At 38.6% G+C, this 17,432-nt stretch overlaps 1 protein-coding gene across 1 annotated transcript in view; it reads left to right on the plus strand.

Annotated features, from left to right (window-relative positions):
• The window catches only part of CASK (calcium/calmodulin dependent serine protein kinase), a 209,519-nt gene that overhangs the window by 90,091 nt on the left and 101,996 nt on the right, over positions 1 to 17,432 (plus strand). Inside the window, exons 7-9 of the mRNA XM_087967572.1 lie at positions 7,436 to 7,558; positions 9,927 to 10,010; positions 13,689 to 13,788. Of these exons, the coding sequence (XP_087823698.1) occupies positions 7,436 to 7,558; positions 9,927 to 10,010; positions 13,689 to 13,788 (307 nt within the window). The remainder of the gene's footprint in view (positions 1 to 7,435; positions 7,559 to 9,926; positions 10,011 to 13,688; positions 13,789 to 17,432) is intronic.

Genomic DNA, 17,432 nt, shown 5'->3' on the forward strand with positions numbered 1-17,432 from the left:
AGACATCAGCTGCTCTCACTCACCTCATAAGATATCCTAAGGAAATCATCCAGATTTAAGAAATCACATGCCCCCCAGAAAGGCAGTAAACAAATCAGTGCCAAACTTGCATCCTGCCTTTTGGAAGTACACCCCAAAAAGACAGTGCCAGGAACCACTAAAGCAGAGAAGGAAGACCCCGTCCCCAGATAGAAAAAGAAACCACAAGGCAGGAAAAAATTCAAACACAATACAAATAATTAAATTACAACAGTAGCTGTTGCTTGTTAAACCAATTACCAGAACAAATAGACACAGGAATTAGCCAGATTTCTCAACCCAGTATCTTTTCAGGAGCAGAAATTAACCTTTTTCCTTCCAAACAAAGCTGAATAGGGAAAATGATCCGATCAATAAACACGGGATTAAACATCACCAAGCACAGAATTAAACTTCACCAAAAACCAGTTTTAGACCAAAACTCGGAAAGGGTATGTAAACTCATGTTTGAATGTCAGTCTTTCTAACTAGCCAAGAACCCTTGCTGAATGTCATTTATCTTGGTTCCTTGTCATTAAAAGCTTCTTTTAGCTCTGCTTCATTATTCAATTATTTCTTCAAAGTGCTGATCATTGCATCCCGGCTGGAAGTACTTCCAGGGGAGTATTTCCTCCCAACAGCAGTGTAAAAAGCTTAAAACAACCTTTCCCTTTAAGAAAGTCAAGCCTCAGAAGCTCTGGAGACAGGAAGTCTTGACAGACTGCCAATAATCTAATAAGGGTCAACGGAGAGGCAATTTCTGTGAGCAGGGCTATAAAGATTAGGCTAGAAACAACACCAGAATGTTTCCTTCCTGCCTTCCCTCCAGGATTAGTCCTGTAAAGTGGAAAAAAACAAAAGGAGACTTCTTCCAACAACTGGTTCTCTGACAACAGGTTCTAGCAAATAGGTGAGAACCGGTAGAATCCCACCCCTGGTTATCCTTGGGTGCATATTCCAAAAAGCACCAGGAGAAAAGGACCAAAAAAGGCCAGGAAGGGTTGTCTTACAATAGTAGTCACGTTGCAAACACTCTGACAGTTGATAAGTTAGTAATACCATGTTTCTCACATAATAAGGCCGGGCCTTATTTTTTTTTGACCCCCGAAAAACCGGCTAGGCCGTCTTTTCAGGGGTGACTTAATTTCCCCCCCCCCTTGCATCCTCGGGTGGGCGGGCGGCAACAGCTTGGATGTTGGGGAGACCTTCCGCCACCGTTAATTTCCCTTCTCCCTTTCTGCCGTAGCGTTACAGCAACGCCGCGGCGTTTGGCGCAGCCACGTGCAGCCAGTCAGGGCTCCTCCCTGCAACCGGAGCCCTGAGGAGACACTTGGCTTCAGGCGCTCCTGTGGCCAGGGCCTTCCTTTGCCTTCGATGGTAAAGTGAATTATTTTAAAAACCTCCGCTCATCCTATCAGGGCCGTGCGAGCTGAGCAGAGCCGGGAAAGCAAACCGCGGGTGTTTCCTGGTTCTGCCCAGCCCGTATGGCTCTCGCGCCCTGGCGGGATGAGCGGAGGTTTTTAAAATAATTCACTTTACCTTCGAAGGCAAAGGGAAGGCGGCCACAGGAGCGCCTGAAGCCAAGTATACCAACAACAAAAGGCAAATCCTCAAGGTTGGCTGGAGGGAGGTGGCTACGTGCCCCCGGCTGCTTCAATGCAAGGTCCTGACTTGCAGCATCCTGCCGTTGCCGCCGCGTCCTTTTCGCTGCTGCCTCCCTCTCCAACTGCAAAACTTGTGTGCTTCGCCAAACGCTCCGAGCGAGGCGAGCTCTTTCATACATAGAGAGAGAGGGAAAGACGCCGGCGTGCTCCGAGAGGCTGGCTCTTTTCTCTAGCCGAGGCTGACAGGAAGTGCCTCCAGGGCCGTGGCAGGCAAGCCGCGGGTGTTTCCTGGTTCTGCCCAGCGCGCACGGCTCTGCCACGGCCCTGGCGGGATGAGCGGAGGGCCCGGCGGGGAGGCACTCGTTGCCTTGGTGACATTACGGGTGCCTCCGCCGCCTCCTCGCCCATCGCAGGTGGCGGCGGCAAGCGGCGGTGCTTCGCTGAGGGAAAAAGAAGACAGCGCAGCCACCTTGCTTGCTTTCCCACCTGCCCGCCCCAGACGGCCTCAGGAGCGCGCGGCAGTGGCAGCAGGCGCGCACACTCCTGCCGGCGAAGGGAGGAGAGGCGAGGAAAGAGAAGGGAGTGCGGCAGCAGCGGCTGTCACAGTATCGTCTCATAGCGGGGCAAGGCTGGCAAGCTGAGGTGGCCGCACCAGAGAGCGTCACTGCCGACCCCGTCGTGAGGATAAAGGAGCGGGATAGAGATTCAGTCAGATGTCAGCCTCGGCTAGAGAAAAGAGCCAGCCTCTCGGAGCACGCCGGCGTCTTTCCCTCTCTATGTATGAAAGAGCTCGCCTCGCTTGGAGCGTTTGGCGAAGCACACGAGTTTTGCAGTTGGAGAGGGAGGCGGCAGCAAAAAGCAGGATGCTGCAAGTCAGGACCTTGCATTGAAGCAGCCCGGGGGGCACGTAGCCACCTCCCTCCAGCCAACCTTGAGGATTTGCCTTTTGTTGTTGGTATACTTGGCTTCAGGCGCTCCTGTGGCGCCTTCCCTTTGCCTTCAAAGGTAAAGTGAATTATTTTAAAAACCTCCGCTCATCCCGCCAGGGCGCGCAGAGCCGTGCGGGCTGGGCAGAACCAGGAAACACCCGCGGTTTGCTTTCCCGGCTCTGCTCAGCTCGCACGGCCCTGATAGGATGAGCGGAGGTTTTTAAAATAATTCACTTTACCATCGAAGGCAAAGGGAAGGCCCTTGGCCACAGGAGCGCCTGAAGCCAAGTGTCTCCTCAGGGCTCCGGTTGCAGGGAGGAGCCCTGACTGGCTGCACGTGGCTGCGCCAAACGCCGCGGCGTTGCTGTAATGCTACGGCAGCAAGGGAGAAGGGAAATTAACGGTGGCGGAAGGTCTCCCGATATGAAGTGCTCCACCAACGCAGGCAGCACCATATCCGGGCATGCAACAAAGTACTTCCTAACGGCAAGCCCCCCGCCATTCACCCCCCATTTCGCATGTTTAATATGGGTCTTAATTTGAGGGGAGGGGCTTAATTTGATTTTATGCCAATAAATCATGCTGGGGCTTCCTATTGGTGGAGGCCGTATTGTTGGAGAAACACGGTAGTTGTTAAGTGAATCTGGCTTTCTTATTGACTTATGACATTATGATCTTTGCAGAACCCCCATGTGATCAAAATTCAGATGCTTGGCAAGGTCACAAGAAGGAATCACATGACCTTCTTGTGACCTTGCCAAGCATCTGAATTTTGATCACATGGGGGTGATGACAAGCAAAGTCAACAGTTTGTTTAATGACCATTCAAAGTTACAACAGCACTGAAAAATGTGACTTATGAAGTTATGACATTTGCAGAACCTCCATGTGATCAAAATTCAGATGCTTGGCAACTGACTCATATTTATGACTGAAAACTGTTGTAAGTTGAGGACTACCTGTAATTGTGAATGAAAGTTCTTCTCCCTGACCTTTTATACTGTTCAGTAATAACTTGATTTTGATTTCAATTTTTTTAAAATATATTTTTTATTTTTTTATTTCTATTAAATACATCACTGTGTGAACAGTGTGATTCCAGGTCATTTAACATTTTAAAACAAACATGACCCTTTCATATTCATACTATTAACTTACTTAACTAATTTAGTATTTCTATATATTATTAGTTTTTATCAATCAGTATTCTCATATGCTACTTTATATCTATGTTCTTATCATTTTTGTTATACATATTCCCTTAATAGTCATATTTGCAATATTTAACAAATTATGTTATTTAAGTAATCATTCATTAATTAATATTAATTAACATTTTCCGGTATTTATCCCCTTCTTAATGTTAATTATGCCACTTATTTTTAAAACAAGGTCTCTCTCTAATCTCATGGTAATACACAAATCGTAGTTTCCGTCTTATTTTCATTTAGCAAATTATACATTCTAATAATAATATAATCATTTTTATCTATTACCATACATTATGTTATTTTTCTTTCTATCATATTCCACATGTCATTTCTTTCCCTTCTTTCCCTTAGTTATCATTCATATTTCAATTAACAATTTTCAGTCTTAATAATCCTATAATAAGGTCTTAATTCCATATTTGTTCCAATTAAAATATTGAGCCTTGTATTTATTATGATTAACGATTTATATGTCTTTAGTAATAGTTCTATAATAAAATATTAATTTCAAATTCATCAAAGTTAATTATTATATATCTTAGCTAATTAAATACCCATTCATATGGAATCCTTATCCTTCCCCTCTTCAGCCATCGTCTCTTACTCTCCTTACAGTATTAGTTAATCTCTTCCTAGCTTGCTTTCTATTTTCTATCATTTTTTTGACCCTTTCTCTTGCTCATTCCTCCTTTCTCTATTGTGTTCCACTGTTTCATTTCCCAGTTGTCTAGTTTTGCCCTTATCCTCTCAGTCTCTCTTTTTTAAGTTTCCTTCCCTGTTGCTTTGCCCTCAAAATATTCTCCCCTTGGTTTATTACATCAGTCGTTAACATTTTGTATTTTATTTCCTTTTTGTCCTTTTGCTTTATTTGTTGTTCCCTCTGCTCTTTTGCTGGTTTCTCTTCTGTTTAACTCCTGCATTTCTTGTTTTCTTTCTGTAGTTTGCATCTCCATTTCCAGGTTTTCTTCCATGCTCTGTATTTTGCTCAAAATGTCCTTAAGGTTTCTCTGTTCATCATTTCTTTTATGGTTCAAAATTCCAACACCACTTCTCTGCATATTTCGCTCATTTTTATTTTTGTGTATTTATTTTTTATGTCCAATTGTCCCACAGTCTTTGTTTGAACCAGCGTCCTTTTTCAATCTATGAGTCCAATATCCTGAAATCTTTATGTCCCAAAGTCAATCGATCTATTCCTTTTCAATAATCCAAGTGGGTATTTTCATACATTCCTCCACTGATTTAAGTTTAATATTCCAGCTTTCTGGGGTTTTTTAACAATACAGTTCCTTTTATTTTTCTTTTAAGTTCCTCTTTAAATAGGTCATGAAGGCTTTAGGGATCTACAGGATTTTTCTTTAAACAGCAAGTGGTACTCTGGTATCAGTTTTCACTTTCCACCTTTTTACCCCGTTTCTTTAGTCTTTCATTAAATTTGTCAATATTTCCAAATATTAATTATATATTCTTTTAATATATAATTAATATTTGGAAATTTACAGCATTTTAGTTACAGCATTTTAAATAATGCCTATCCAGTGCCAAATGTGCAATCGCCAATTCCAATTTTCAATTATTCTTTTAAGAAGTTCTCTTCCTTTAATTTATTTTCTTTCCATTTGTTTTTTTTTAATTAGTTCTTTGTATTCTTCTCTAATTCTAGGTCACCAATCCTTGTGAGTTCTCTTTCCTGATATTTTAATTGAGGTTACCTTTGCAGTTGAGAAATATTTTCACCCAGTTCATACACCATTCACCGACTCTTCGCTCCTGCACAGTCTTAGGTTTCAGACTGACACTGTCTTCATGCCAGCCTTTTTCCCTGCTGCCACAGCTCGTCTTTGGATGAGGGGGGGTTCCATGTCAGGGACGAGAGATGCGGCTCTTTTCTACCTGTCAGGTGGTCCCCTTTCTTCACCACCTCTTCAGGGTGGTTCTGGTCCCGTTTGGGGCCCTCCGACGAGGAGAGCTCGAAGTGAAGCCGCAGATTATCATGGACCTTGCTCCAAAGACGGCGGAAGTTCAACCGGAGCTGATTTCAGTTATATACCTGACATGTTTACTTCACTCTTCAAAACATAGGTATATGTATTCCATTCTCTAAATGCAAATTTTACCCAATAAAAGATATTCCATTCCCTACATACAAATTTTAAGCTTTTAATAAACTTTCCAGATTGTACTTGGAAATGAAAACATTTTTTTCCAAATTATACCAATATTTTTAGGTATAGCATAGAACACAATGATCACCAATGTCTCATAACTAATACAACTCTCAGCACCCCCAAGATCATGCTGCTAAATTTAATCAATGTAATTTTTTTTAAATGGGGGTTCTTGTTGTTATATCCCAAAGTCACAATTTGCAGAGGTAACTTCAGCCCTTTGGGGAGAGATTTGAGAAGATAGGAATGAGAGAAGGTGACTTCTCCTGTGCCCACCCTTTAAATCCCCAAACAATATCAAATAAGCCAACAATTCTGACTTTTCATCTCCGTGTTCATTTTTTTGGTTTAACATTAAACCTAGTTTCAAATTTACTATTTTGTTTTTAGAGCTTACATAAATATTCTAGTACTTATTCTCAGGTTGAGATTATTATACATCATTCTTCCCATAGTGACCTCCAGAAACATTTAGTTCTCATAATTCTCAGAGTCAGTTACTTTAATAGATATTTTGTTCCATTTAGGACCAAGATCTTTATGCAGTCTTTCTCACTATCTTATAGGAAGTCATCTACTTGGCTATATATAATTGTAAGGCTACCACATTTAAGCAATATCTTTAGCATTTGTCTTTCCATTACCTCAGTTGAGCCTTGTTGATTCAAATCTTCTGTATCTGATTTCTATAGGTTCTACATCATCTATATATGTATGCATATTTCACTTTCTATAAAGAAATTGTAAACTATTTTTGCAAAACCAGCAAATTTTGTCAATTACTTGCTAACCTTTTGTGAAGTGATGGGATCCGACCAGTATAACTACCGGTTCTGTTGCTCTGTGTCGCATGCGTGCCATTTACGACCTGCTGAGCTGCCTGGACAGCTGAGCAGCGTTGCATGCGGGTGCGCAGCGGTTGGAAAAGCTCTTTTTTCCTGCTTTTTCAACCGCAGCTGTGCCACGCAAAGCAGCTGTGGTTGAAAAAGTTGGAAATAAAGGACAGGTAAGAGCCCAGGCAGGTGGGTGGGCCAAAACAGCAGCAGACACAGAACCAGTTCTGTGTCTGTTGCTCTTCAGAACTACCGGTTCTGTAGAGCTGGACAGAACTGGTAGAATCCCACCCCTGCTTTTGTGTTAGTTTAATTTCACCTAAAATATATTAGCTTAGTAAATGATCCTGATTCAGTAATAGTGAAAATGTGATTATATATCTTTGGTAGAAATCAGGAAATTATTGTACTCACAAACCTAGTATATCAAGTAATGACACTATTTTATTACATCTTGATTAATGTTCTAATCAGACATTGCAGTGATTTCTTGTTCTCTTTCAAATATATGTCTATTCAATCTAAAAGTAAATTATTATTTTAAATGACACGTATTTAACTTCTGGGGTTTTAACTTCAACATATTGTTCCTACAAAAAGTACAAACATGAAATACCTGGTGTACCTCACTGTCGTGACTAGTTTTAAATTCCTTTTTTTTTTTTAATTTAGATGAATCCCAGACAGTGGAGCCATATATCTGAAAGTGCCAAAGATCTAGTTCGGCGCATGCTTATGCTTGACCCAGCTGAGAGAATAACTGTTTATGAGGCACTTAATCATCCTTGGCTGAAGGTACGGAAAACAAAAATCTTAAAAGATTCAATTTATTTATTTACTAATATGAATTACATTCTTACAGATCCATTGATAATTTATGCAATAATTTATTGCACTTATTCTGTAAGTATCCATTGTTCTGGGTAACTTATAAGAATACATAAATATAATTCTAAATTCACTTAAAATTTTAAAACGACATTAAAACTAAAATGTTTAAAGTGTTAGAATTTGAGTTAAAAAGTACATTTTAAATTGTACTAAGACACCAGATGGAGTATGCCACAAAAAGTGGCATTTGCTATTGATATTAAACACATTGGTGGCAAAAGCCTACAAAGGTAACCCTGAGAGGACTGTAGGGAAGATTGTATAGGAATAGGTAGCCCTATTGATAATTTTACCCTGAATTCTCTTTCTTACATAAACATGCATTGATTTCTTTACTCTTGTTTATTTCTTTTTTTTTTTTTAAAAAAAAGAGTAAAGGTTTTTTTTGCAAAAATAAAATAAAAAATAAGATAACTTCTTTTTCCAGAATATTAAGAAGCTATTTTAAATTCTGATATTTGCTTTAATTCATTTTGATTCATATTTTCTATTAATTTAAAATATACAGTTTAAACCTTTCTAAATATATAAAAAGCTCAATTCACAAATAGAATAATAAAAACTAGTAAAATTAAATATTACGAAAACATTCAGCCAAGATACCACTATAATAACTGCATGTTAGAACTCAGCAATATAAAATTCAAAGGCAAAGTAATCAAATAAAGATTCACAGCATAAAGATCTGCAAATATATTTGTTACTTAGTTTGTTTTGTATATCATTACTAAATGGATTATGCAAAGCAGACAGTCCTTTATAAATAAAGTTTCAGTTGGCATAATATCTAAACTGTAGTAAATAATCCTACATTTCCATGATCAGAGTTGCTCCAGAACATCCTTAAGAATTTACCTTATTTATAGGAGCTTGTTCTATTTAGCTATTAGATCAGTGGCATTTTTTTAATTACAAGTTTACATGAATTTCCTTTAAACAAATTCACTACTGTGCAATTGATCTGTTACATCCAAGAATTATCTTTATAAATGCATATGAATATACATATGTATGTATATATGTACAGTTATATCAATTTGGGCCAACATAGTAAATTTGCACCAAAGGTCTGGAAATACCGTGTTTCTCATATAATAAGGCCGGGTCTTTTTTTTTTTTGAGCCCCGAAAAAATGGCTAGGTCGTCTTTTCGGGGGTGACTTAATTCTCCACCCTGCATCTTCGGATGGGCGGGCGGCGACAGCTTGGATGTTGACCTCGGTGTTGGTGGGGCACTTCATATCGGGGTCAACGCAGGCAGCACCATATCCGGGTGTGCAACAAAAGTACTTCCTAACGGCAAGCCCCCCCACCATTCCCCCCCATTTCGCATGTTTTAATATAGGCCTTAATTTGGGGGGAGGGGCTTAATTTCATTTCATGCCTATAAAACATGCTGGGACTTCCTATTGGGGGAGGCCGTATTGTTGGAGAAACAGGGTAGATTCAGATTCTTTCCACCAAAACTACTTGAACATTTTCCCACCAAAACTTTTCTGCATTCCCCATCATTTACTGTTGTCATTTTAGTTGTGTATCTTGTCTCCCGCTTTCTTCTATACCTGCAATTAACTACTACTGTTACTATGGGATCAAAACAGCTGTCAACATCTTGTACAATCCTGGTGTTCAAAATGAAAAGGGAAGGAATTTAACACTGAACCAAAGTTGGACATAATTATGTTGCAATAAAGCTGATGACAGATATCTGGCCTTTGACAAATGTACTAGGCCCATAACAGCATTAATAAGATCCATAGTGCCATGATACATTCCACATTTTGTATGCCATGATAACCATATGCATTACAAATCCAGATATAGAAAATATATAAAAAAAACAATTCAACACTATACAGTCTTCTTTTTTCCACCAGTTCAACAATTTGTTTATATGAATTCACTTTATAAAATGTTTTAAGAGAACATAATCCTAGCATAAAACTAGGGAAACCTGTGCTGATAATCCCACTGGGAAAAATTTGTAACCCATAAGAGGATAGCTGTCTGCTACTAATCTTTGATACCCATAAATATATATTTTCAAACCTTATTCATTAAGCAGAGCAATATCTAATCAGAAAAAGTGCTCCATCTCATACCATCTTCTTTGCAAATAGCTTTTTATGTGCTCTGAAATCAAGAGTAGTTAGATAATGTATAAATAATGGAGACTGATTTTTCAATTTATTTGGAATTTTATATAAAAAGTGTCTTAGTCTCATGTTTGCAAAATACAACTGAATATAATAAAAATACATGACTGTTTATAGGAGCGTGATCGCTATGCATACAAGATTCATCTTCCAGAAACTGTGGAACAGCTGAGAAAATTCAATGCAAGAAGAAAATTGAAGGTAAAAGAAAAATAGCACACCTATATTAAATTTATGATACTAACAGGATTGTATAATAATGCATAATGCAAATTGTCTCTCTGTTAGGATTCAATTTGAAACAGCACCTGTCTGCTGTTTATCGAAGAAGCTACATCTGTTTCCACAATCACAGTAAAATCATACGCACTCCTGGAAATGGACCCAGATGATTTAATGAATCTGAGATGCTGCATTTATGTACCCATGTATTCCTCAATATCGCTTCCAAAACAAATATGAACATTCATTGCATACCCCTATTATTTAATTGAAATATGTGATATATTTTTAAATCAATGGCAGAGGTATTTGTGGCTGACATATACATTTCAGTAAGTTGTTTTGTGTTCTCAGAAGTCATGGATTTTTTACATACACATTTCTCCTTTAATATAGAACTATACTCACATATCAGATTCTCCATGGAAAGTCTGTTTTTGTTAAGAGAACAATTTCCCTTTGAAAGTATTCTTTATTTTTTATATCAAATTTGAGATGATTTATATCAGGTGTGTCAAACTCAAGGCCCATGGGCCAGATTTGGCCCTCAATATGGTTAGATCTGGCCCATGGAACTTCCTTGGAAACAGTGAAGAACTAACCAGTAGTGCCTCAGCCCAACCCAGGCCAACTGGGCGCTGATCTACAACCCAGTGGTGGCCATCCGAGCCAGAAAGTGGTCAGCCTTAGATCCGTGGGGCTGCCCTGGAGCCAGCGAGGAGCCATCCCTGTCCAAAATCATGTTTGACACCCCTGATTTATATAATGATTAGAGCATAGAACATTCTTCATTAAATAAGGTTTGATGGAGTTGCTGTCTTCCTTTGTTTCCATTAGTATAATTCTGAATGTTTTTGGCCCACGCTTCTACACATCTCTCATAAAATATGTAAATATGTAGAAGCAGTTTTAATAGCAATACTTGAACCAGCTGGGACTTAAAATTAAATCAAAAGCATGTTACACTGAGGTAAACATTAGTCTTTCTAGAATTTTCACATAACACAGTAAACATTCATTTATACAAAACTTTTTGTATAAATGTACTTTTTGTATAAAAATACTTTTGTATAAAAATACTTTCCTTTTTTGATACTAGCCATAGAAACAGATCAGAAATCCTCTCAAGCACATGTGTTCAGCGACTCCAGTATATATTTGGGCAGAGATAAACCAAAGGATTATTTATTTCATAGTTCTCACGTTTACATAGAGACAATATTGTTTGAGCCGGGCTTCCTTGAGTTAAGAGGATAACGTCAGTGCTTAGAATTCAGATATCACTGCAGAGCAGTTTCTTCTTTAACTCAGCCAACTAAAGCAGACTGGTCATGGTCAAAGGAATACAACTCCTTTAATAGATCTCTATATACCAATAAGGTTTTTTTTTACATCTTTTTATGTTTTTGTAATCAAGGCACACTTTTTAATTTGTGCCAGAAATAACTTTTTTAAGTAGTTTAAATTAATAAAAATAATATAAAACATTTAAACTTAATTATGCTTTCTTATTGATATACAGTTGTCAGAAAAAATATTATTTTGAGTTTCATAAAATACTAGGTGATGGGTAGGGCATATTTTTTAAAATAAATAATACCATTCTTTTGTCTGTTTGCAGAAACATTTTAAAGTCTTTGAAAACTAACACTTGTCCCTTTCATTTCAAGAATTGCTTTGCACATCTCAATAAAACTAGCTTCTTGGTTATTTTCTAGTATATTAATAGAAATTTGGAGAAGATTTGTTTTGTCCAATTTCATCACTATATGTCACATTCTTTATATTTTTAAATTAGAGGTTTCTTTTTTTAGTTCTCAGCATTGTTCAGCAGATAGATACTTATGTATTAAGGGTGGATTATTGGCAACCATGATTGCAACTTACATTTGCTATTTAGTTTCTACTTTTCAATATTTTTATAACTCATTTGGATGAAGAAATAAGGAAAATTTGTCACCAAATTAATAGATGACATATTGTCAGGGCTGCCTCTGTTCATTTCCTTGGAAAGAAAAATCCTTAGCTCCATAGATTTAGAGAAAAGTACTTTTACTAGGAACAAACAGAAAGCAAACAGTTTTAAGCAAGCTATGAGGGAAAATGCTCGAGCACATCAACTTCAAACACTGCATACAGCCCAACCCCCTTGTAGCTAGGCAACCACATACCAGAGCCAATGGACTTGGCCTTGGAGATAACAGCAGCAAAGCTGTAATATAATCTTCCCCCTATTCCTTCCTTCCTATTCTATAGCAGCAAGTCGCAAGACACACATTGTCATTTGCAAATATTGTTTGATTTCATTTATTTGAATTGTCAATCACTTACAAGATAATAGGTATAAGTATAAACATAGTTATGAATACATGAAATGGATACATATAAGAAAAATAAAAGAAACAATAAGATAGAGACGGTAGGCATGCTGGTGCTTGAAAATAGGAATAAAAGTCAAACAATTGGGTTAGAGAAACGGGCTAAAAATAATGGAATTAACTGGAATTAATGAATGAATAGGATATATTCATGCTTGGTATACTTGGCAATAGCATTTGTGAAAAAGATCTTAGAATAATAATTAACTGCAACCTGATAATGAATCTGTATGGTAAAAAGAGCAGATGAAATTTTAAACTGCATCAACATAAATAAAATTTCCAAATTATGAGAAGTAACTGTCCCACAATTTTAGTTTGATCATGTTATAAATAATATATTTTATCTAGTTCTGGGCATGACTTTTTAAGAATGATTCAGAAAAATGTAAACAGGTTCAGAAAAAAATGCTGCAAAGATGATTAACAAACTAGGAGCAATCCTATGAAAAGTGTCAGTATACTGGAAAGGATGTCACACAGAATGTCAGGACCTGTTATTAAATCATTCCAGAATGCAAAATATAAAATCATTTCTTTAAATTGCAGGAGGCAGATTCCAGTGTTAGAAAAACTTCTTAGTGGTACCAATTGCTCAAAGAGACTCACTTTCAATAGATCGGTTCTGCAGAGGCTAGACAATCAGGCTTATTTGTATTCATGCAAATGAGCATGGGATTGGAATTGATTCCCTCAAAAAATTCCTTCCAACATTATACTTCTTGTACTTTGTTATGTTTATTAAGAAGAATTAAGTGGAGGACAGTGAATTCTGTTTGCCATCTTCTGCCTTCAGAAAAATGATGTTACTTAACCAGACAAGAAAAACAGTTTTGAATATTTCATTCTCAACTAAAAGATATGTCCAGCAGAGAACAGAAGTGTTCAAAATTTTCACTATTAAGAATATCTATATCAGTTTCAAGGACGAAGCAGATGCCTTCCAGTGAACACTTTGTGTACAGCATTAGTTTATGTATGCTAATCCATAATGCTTTTATAAAAAGCCAAAGAAAATAAGCTTTTTTTCTATCCTGGAGGCATATATGACACTAAGTCTCTCTATAGATGACCAGTAGCTATCTTGTATAGTTCTAAAATGTTTTCATAAATGTATGTCCAGTTGAAAACTTCCATACTATTGCAAATAATCATTTTTATTGTGCAACGCTTAAGATTCTTGATTAATTTCTAACGGTGAATATTAATCTAAAGTGACTCATAAACTTTGTTGAAATAAAACTGATGTGCAGTTAGTAACAAGTTTTTATTTATCTAGGGTGCAGTACTGGCAGCAGTATCAAGCCACAAATTCAGTTCCTTCTATGGTGATCCCCCTGAAGAACTACCAGATTTCTCAGAAGACCCTACCTCCTCAGGTACTTTTATCAAAAGTATATTAAACTATTACATAGTTTTACAGATGCTTTCAGAACCAGGTAAGACTTCATTAAAATAAATTTGGCTTCACAGAATTTTTCCCATAGACCATGCAAAAAATGGTAGATAGGTATACTATACAAATAGTGGTCCAATTTATACAAAAACTTACGCAGAAGATACTGGGATAGCACATAAACTAAGACCTGCCTATATTTTGACAGCTAAATTATTAAAGTTCAGTTTTAATTCATGCTTTCAATTATTTGACTGTTTAAATAGTGCTGTTAGAATGTTGTAGTTCTAATCTGGTAAACGTTTTTACCGATGTATCATTATTTTAAATGTCCAAATCAGTCTGAAGGCAGTCTAGAGTTGAGCAATCCCCAATCATGTTAACATCTTTGAAAATGTTGAAGACAAATCTAATTAACTATGTAAGCGTAGTAAAGACTTGGTATACACAAACACAAATATACTTCTTGAGTTTCTGCTTATTAAAAGTTGTATTACATTATTAATATTGACAAATCCACTACCAAAGAAGAAAACTTGGTCATTTGTTGTAATATTTGAGAAATAAAGGCATTTTAATATTCTTCGTAGTATTGCAAAAAAGAAAAATGAAAGTAATTTCTGACTTTTTTTGTTTTCTGTGGCTTTAATTGTAGCCATCCTTACACTGGAGAATATTTGAAACAACAGAAAAGTTTTCTTCTGTAAAAGTCTCAGTGTAAATCTTGTAGGAAGACATAATAGGCAGGCTTTTGAGGACTTTTTTACCCTCTTGCATTTTTTAATCTCTCATAGCCCAACTGAAGCAAATTCTTATTTTTTCTTTCCCATGATCTTTCACCCTATTAGAGGGATAAGGAAGGTAGTCCTTGACTTACCACAGACCCACAAAAGGTACTTTTGATCAAGTCCAAAGATTGAAAAGCCCCCTTCCTGCAGTCACATGACTGCATTTTGGGTACTCAGCAATTGACCCACATTTAGAGCCACAACAGTTTTATGTATGTCAGTAGCCCCTAAGCCAGCTCAGGCTCTCCTGCATGACTAATTGGCTGCATTGGCAGCAGGCAAGTAGCTTTGCATGTGTAGTCTCTGCAGCAACCTGAAGCTCCCTAGGTGGCTAACTGGGTTGGAACCAACTGAGGCCTCCTGATCCACAGCAGGTTTACACGTATCAGTGAACTGAGGACCTCTCCAACCTGTTGAAGCAGTCCCTCACTCCACATAATAACCCACATGGCTGGTTGACAATAGCAAATAGATGAGCCAGGATGGTGATTGTTGAAGAAGTCATATGACATCTCATTTAACAACTGCTTCATTCAGCAACTGAGATTCTAGGCTCAATTGTGGTCATAAATGAAGGATTACCTGTAGTTGGAAATAATAAGGGTAGTGAAACTAATACAATTTACTAATGTGACTATGCTTGCTGAGCCAAGGTGTTCCAGTCTCTTTTTTTGTGCATTTATGTACATTTGTATCTATTTGTAACAGTATTTTGTATGAGAGAATGATTTAAGTATGTGTGTGTTTGTATAATATAAATTATTTTACAAATAGGATTTTATTCCTGCAGGCAATTTTTGTCAAGTCATAAATGTGTTACTGTCCAGGCTTTATTGAGATGGGCAGAGATGAGCATTTAATAAATGAATATATATTTTTCTAATGTTTTCTAATATACATTGTACTAACGTATTGCCCACAAACGTAGGTATTTTCATGAATACATTTCATGTAAAAGCTCCAGTATTGATTTCAGAAATGGTTGACAACTTTAGTTGACAATGCAGGAAAACTAGGTACAGGTAATCTCTGGGTTACAAGCGCTCCCTTAGCGAAAGTGCGAACTTCCCTTATAAGCGCCCCCTAGCGTTTATGAAAAAGGCCTGAAACTACAAATCTTGCAGCACCATGGGAGTTGTTCGCCCTTATGAACAACCACAAAGGCTCTGCAACATTCATCCTGAACATTGCCGGCCGATATGGAGCTTCTGAGGTGGGGATCCACCCCTTAGAAGTCCCATTTAGGCATCCAGTGGCCTCCCTCACCCATTGCCGGCCAAAATTGTGTTTCTGAGGGATGAATCTGGCCTTCTGACACTCTGTTTGGCCCTCCATGTGTCTTCCCCAGTCTGTTGCAGGCCAAAATGGAGCCTCCAGAGCCAGATCCGAGCCTCCAGGGGCCGGATTTGGCCCTCTGACCCTCCGTTCAGCCCTCCAAGGGCCTTCCCTGACCCATTGCAAGCCAAAAAGGAGCATCTAAGGGGTGGATCGGCCCCTCAGAATCCCCATTCAAGTGTCCAGAGGCCTCCCCCAAGCCTACAGGGGCTTCCCCCAGCCCTCTAATGTTCTGTTCAGCCCATCACAGTTCTTCGGCCCGTTGCAAGCCCAAATAGAGCCTCTGAAGGCCAGATCCAGCCCCAAAACCTCCATTTCAACCTGCAACAGGCCGGGGGAGGCCTGCAGAGCTCTGAACAGAGTGTTGGAGGGTCAGATCCAGCTCCTGGAGGCTCAGATCTGGCCCCCCAGAGGCTCCATTTTGGCCTGCAACAGGCCGGGAGAGGCCCGTAAAGGGCTGAATGCAGCATCGGAGAGCCGGATTTACCCCCCAGAAGCTCCATTTCAGCAGGCAACCTACTAGGAGACTTTTTGCTAGATCTTCACAAGGTAAGTGAACCGACGCAGCAGGTTGGAGGGGGGAAAGCAATTGTGGGGGGCATGAGGTATTTCAGTGTGTCTGAGAGGCCTTGGTTGTCTTAGGCAGATGGCCTGTTCCATCAGTATTCCCCCCGGCCTTCCACACCCTGAAATACCTCATCTGCACTTAACAAGCCTCGAATTCAATTAGCAAATGCGTGGGTGATTGGAGGGAGTGATCCCGTTCAAAGTACAAGGTTCACTCTCACGAATTCTTGGGTTACAAATGGAATGGGAAGGCTCCATTACATTCATAACTCAAAGACTACCTGTAGTATACTAAATATTTTCTAATACAGTTAATTCTCATAATTGGGACCATACTTCCATTGCTAAGTGATTTTGCTTTCTTGTTTTAAAATAATATGCACTAATTGGGGAAAAACTTCCTTCCTCACCAACCACACCAGTGCCTCCACAGCAAACCTACCATGCCAGGCAAACACTCTGCTGCCACACCCCCACCCAAAAAGAAGGAGATGTCGTATGGCTACTAATGAGCCTTATGACTCCTGCATGTGCTTCATCTGTACAGAAGCATTCAAGGAGGATGAGAGTACCATGAAGTGCTCTTTATTCAACACGTATGCCCACCACAAGTGCTTGGGGTTAACAAAAGGCATAGCCCAGTTCCTGCTATCAGCTTTACTTAAAACCTCCCAGTTTGCATTTCCACTATTCTGCCCATCATGCAAGCTCAGAGTGGACAAATTTATTATTTTACTTTGAACGGGTGGACATCAGAGAAGTATGATTAACATCCCCTGAAGAAAAAGAAAAAAACACAGAAAAGCGAAGCATCAATATCCCAAAATCCTATCCCAACCCAACTACCCCAACTGCAGGAAACTACTAATTCTGCAAGTAACATCTCCATCCTTGTCAAAGATGCAATCTTATTTGGACTGGGTGACACTTAAAGAAT

This window comes from Notechis scutatus, chromosome 5 (genome assembly GCF_049901735.1).
Source record: "Notechis scutatus isolate UNSWTSFEM ecotype Mainland chromosome 5, rNotScu1.2, whole genome shotgun sequence".
Lineage (NCBI taxonomy): Eukaryota > Metazoa > Chordata > Lepidosauria > Squamata > Elapidae > Notechis > Notechis scutatus.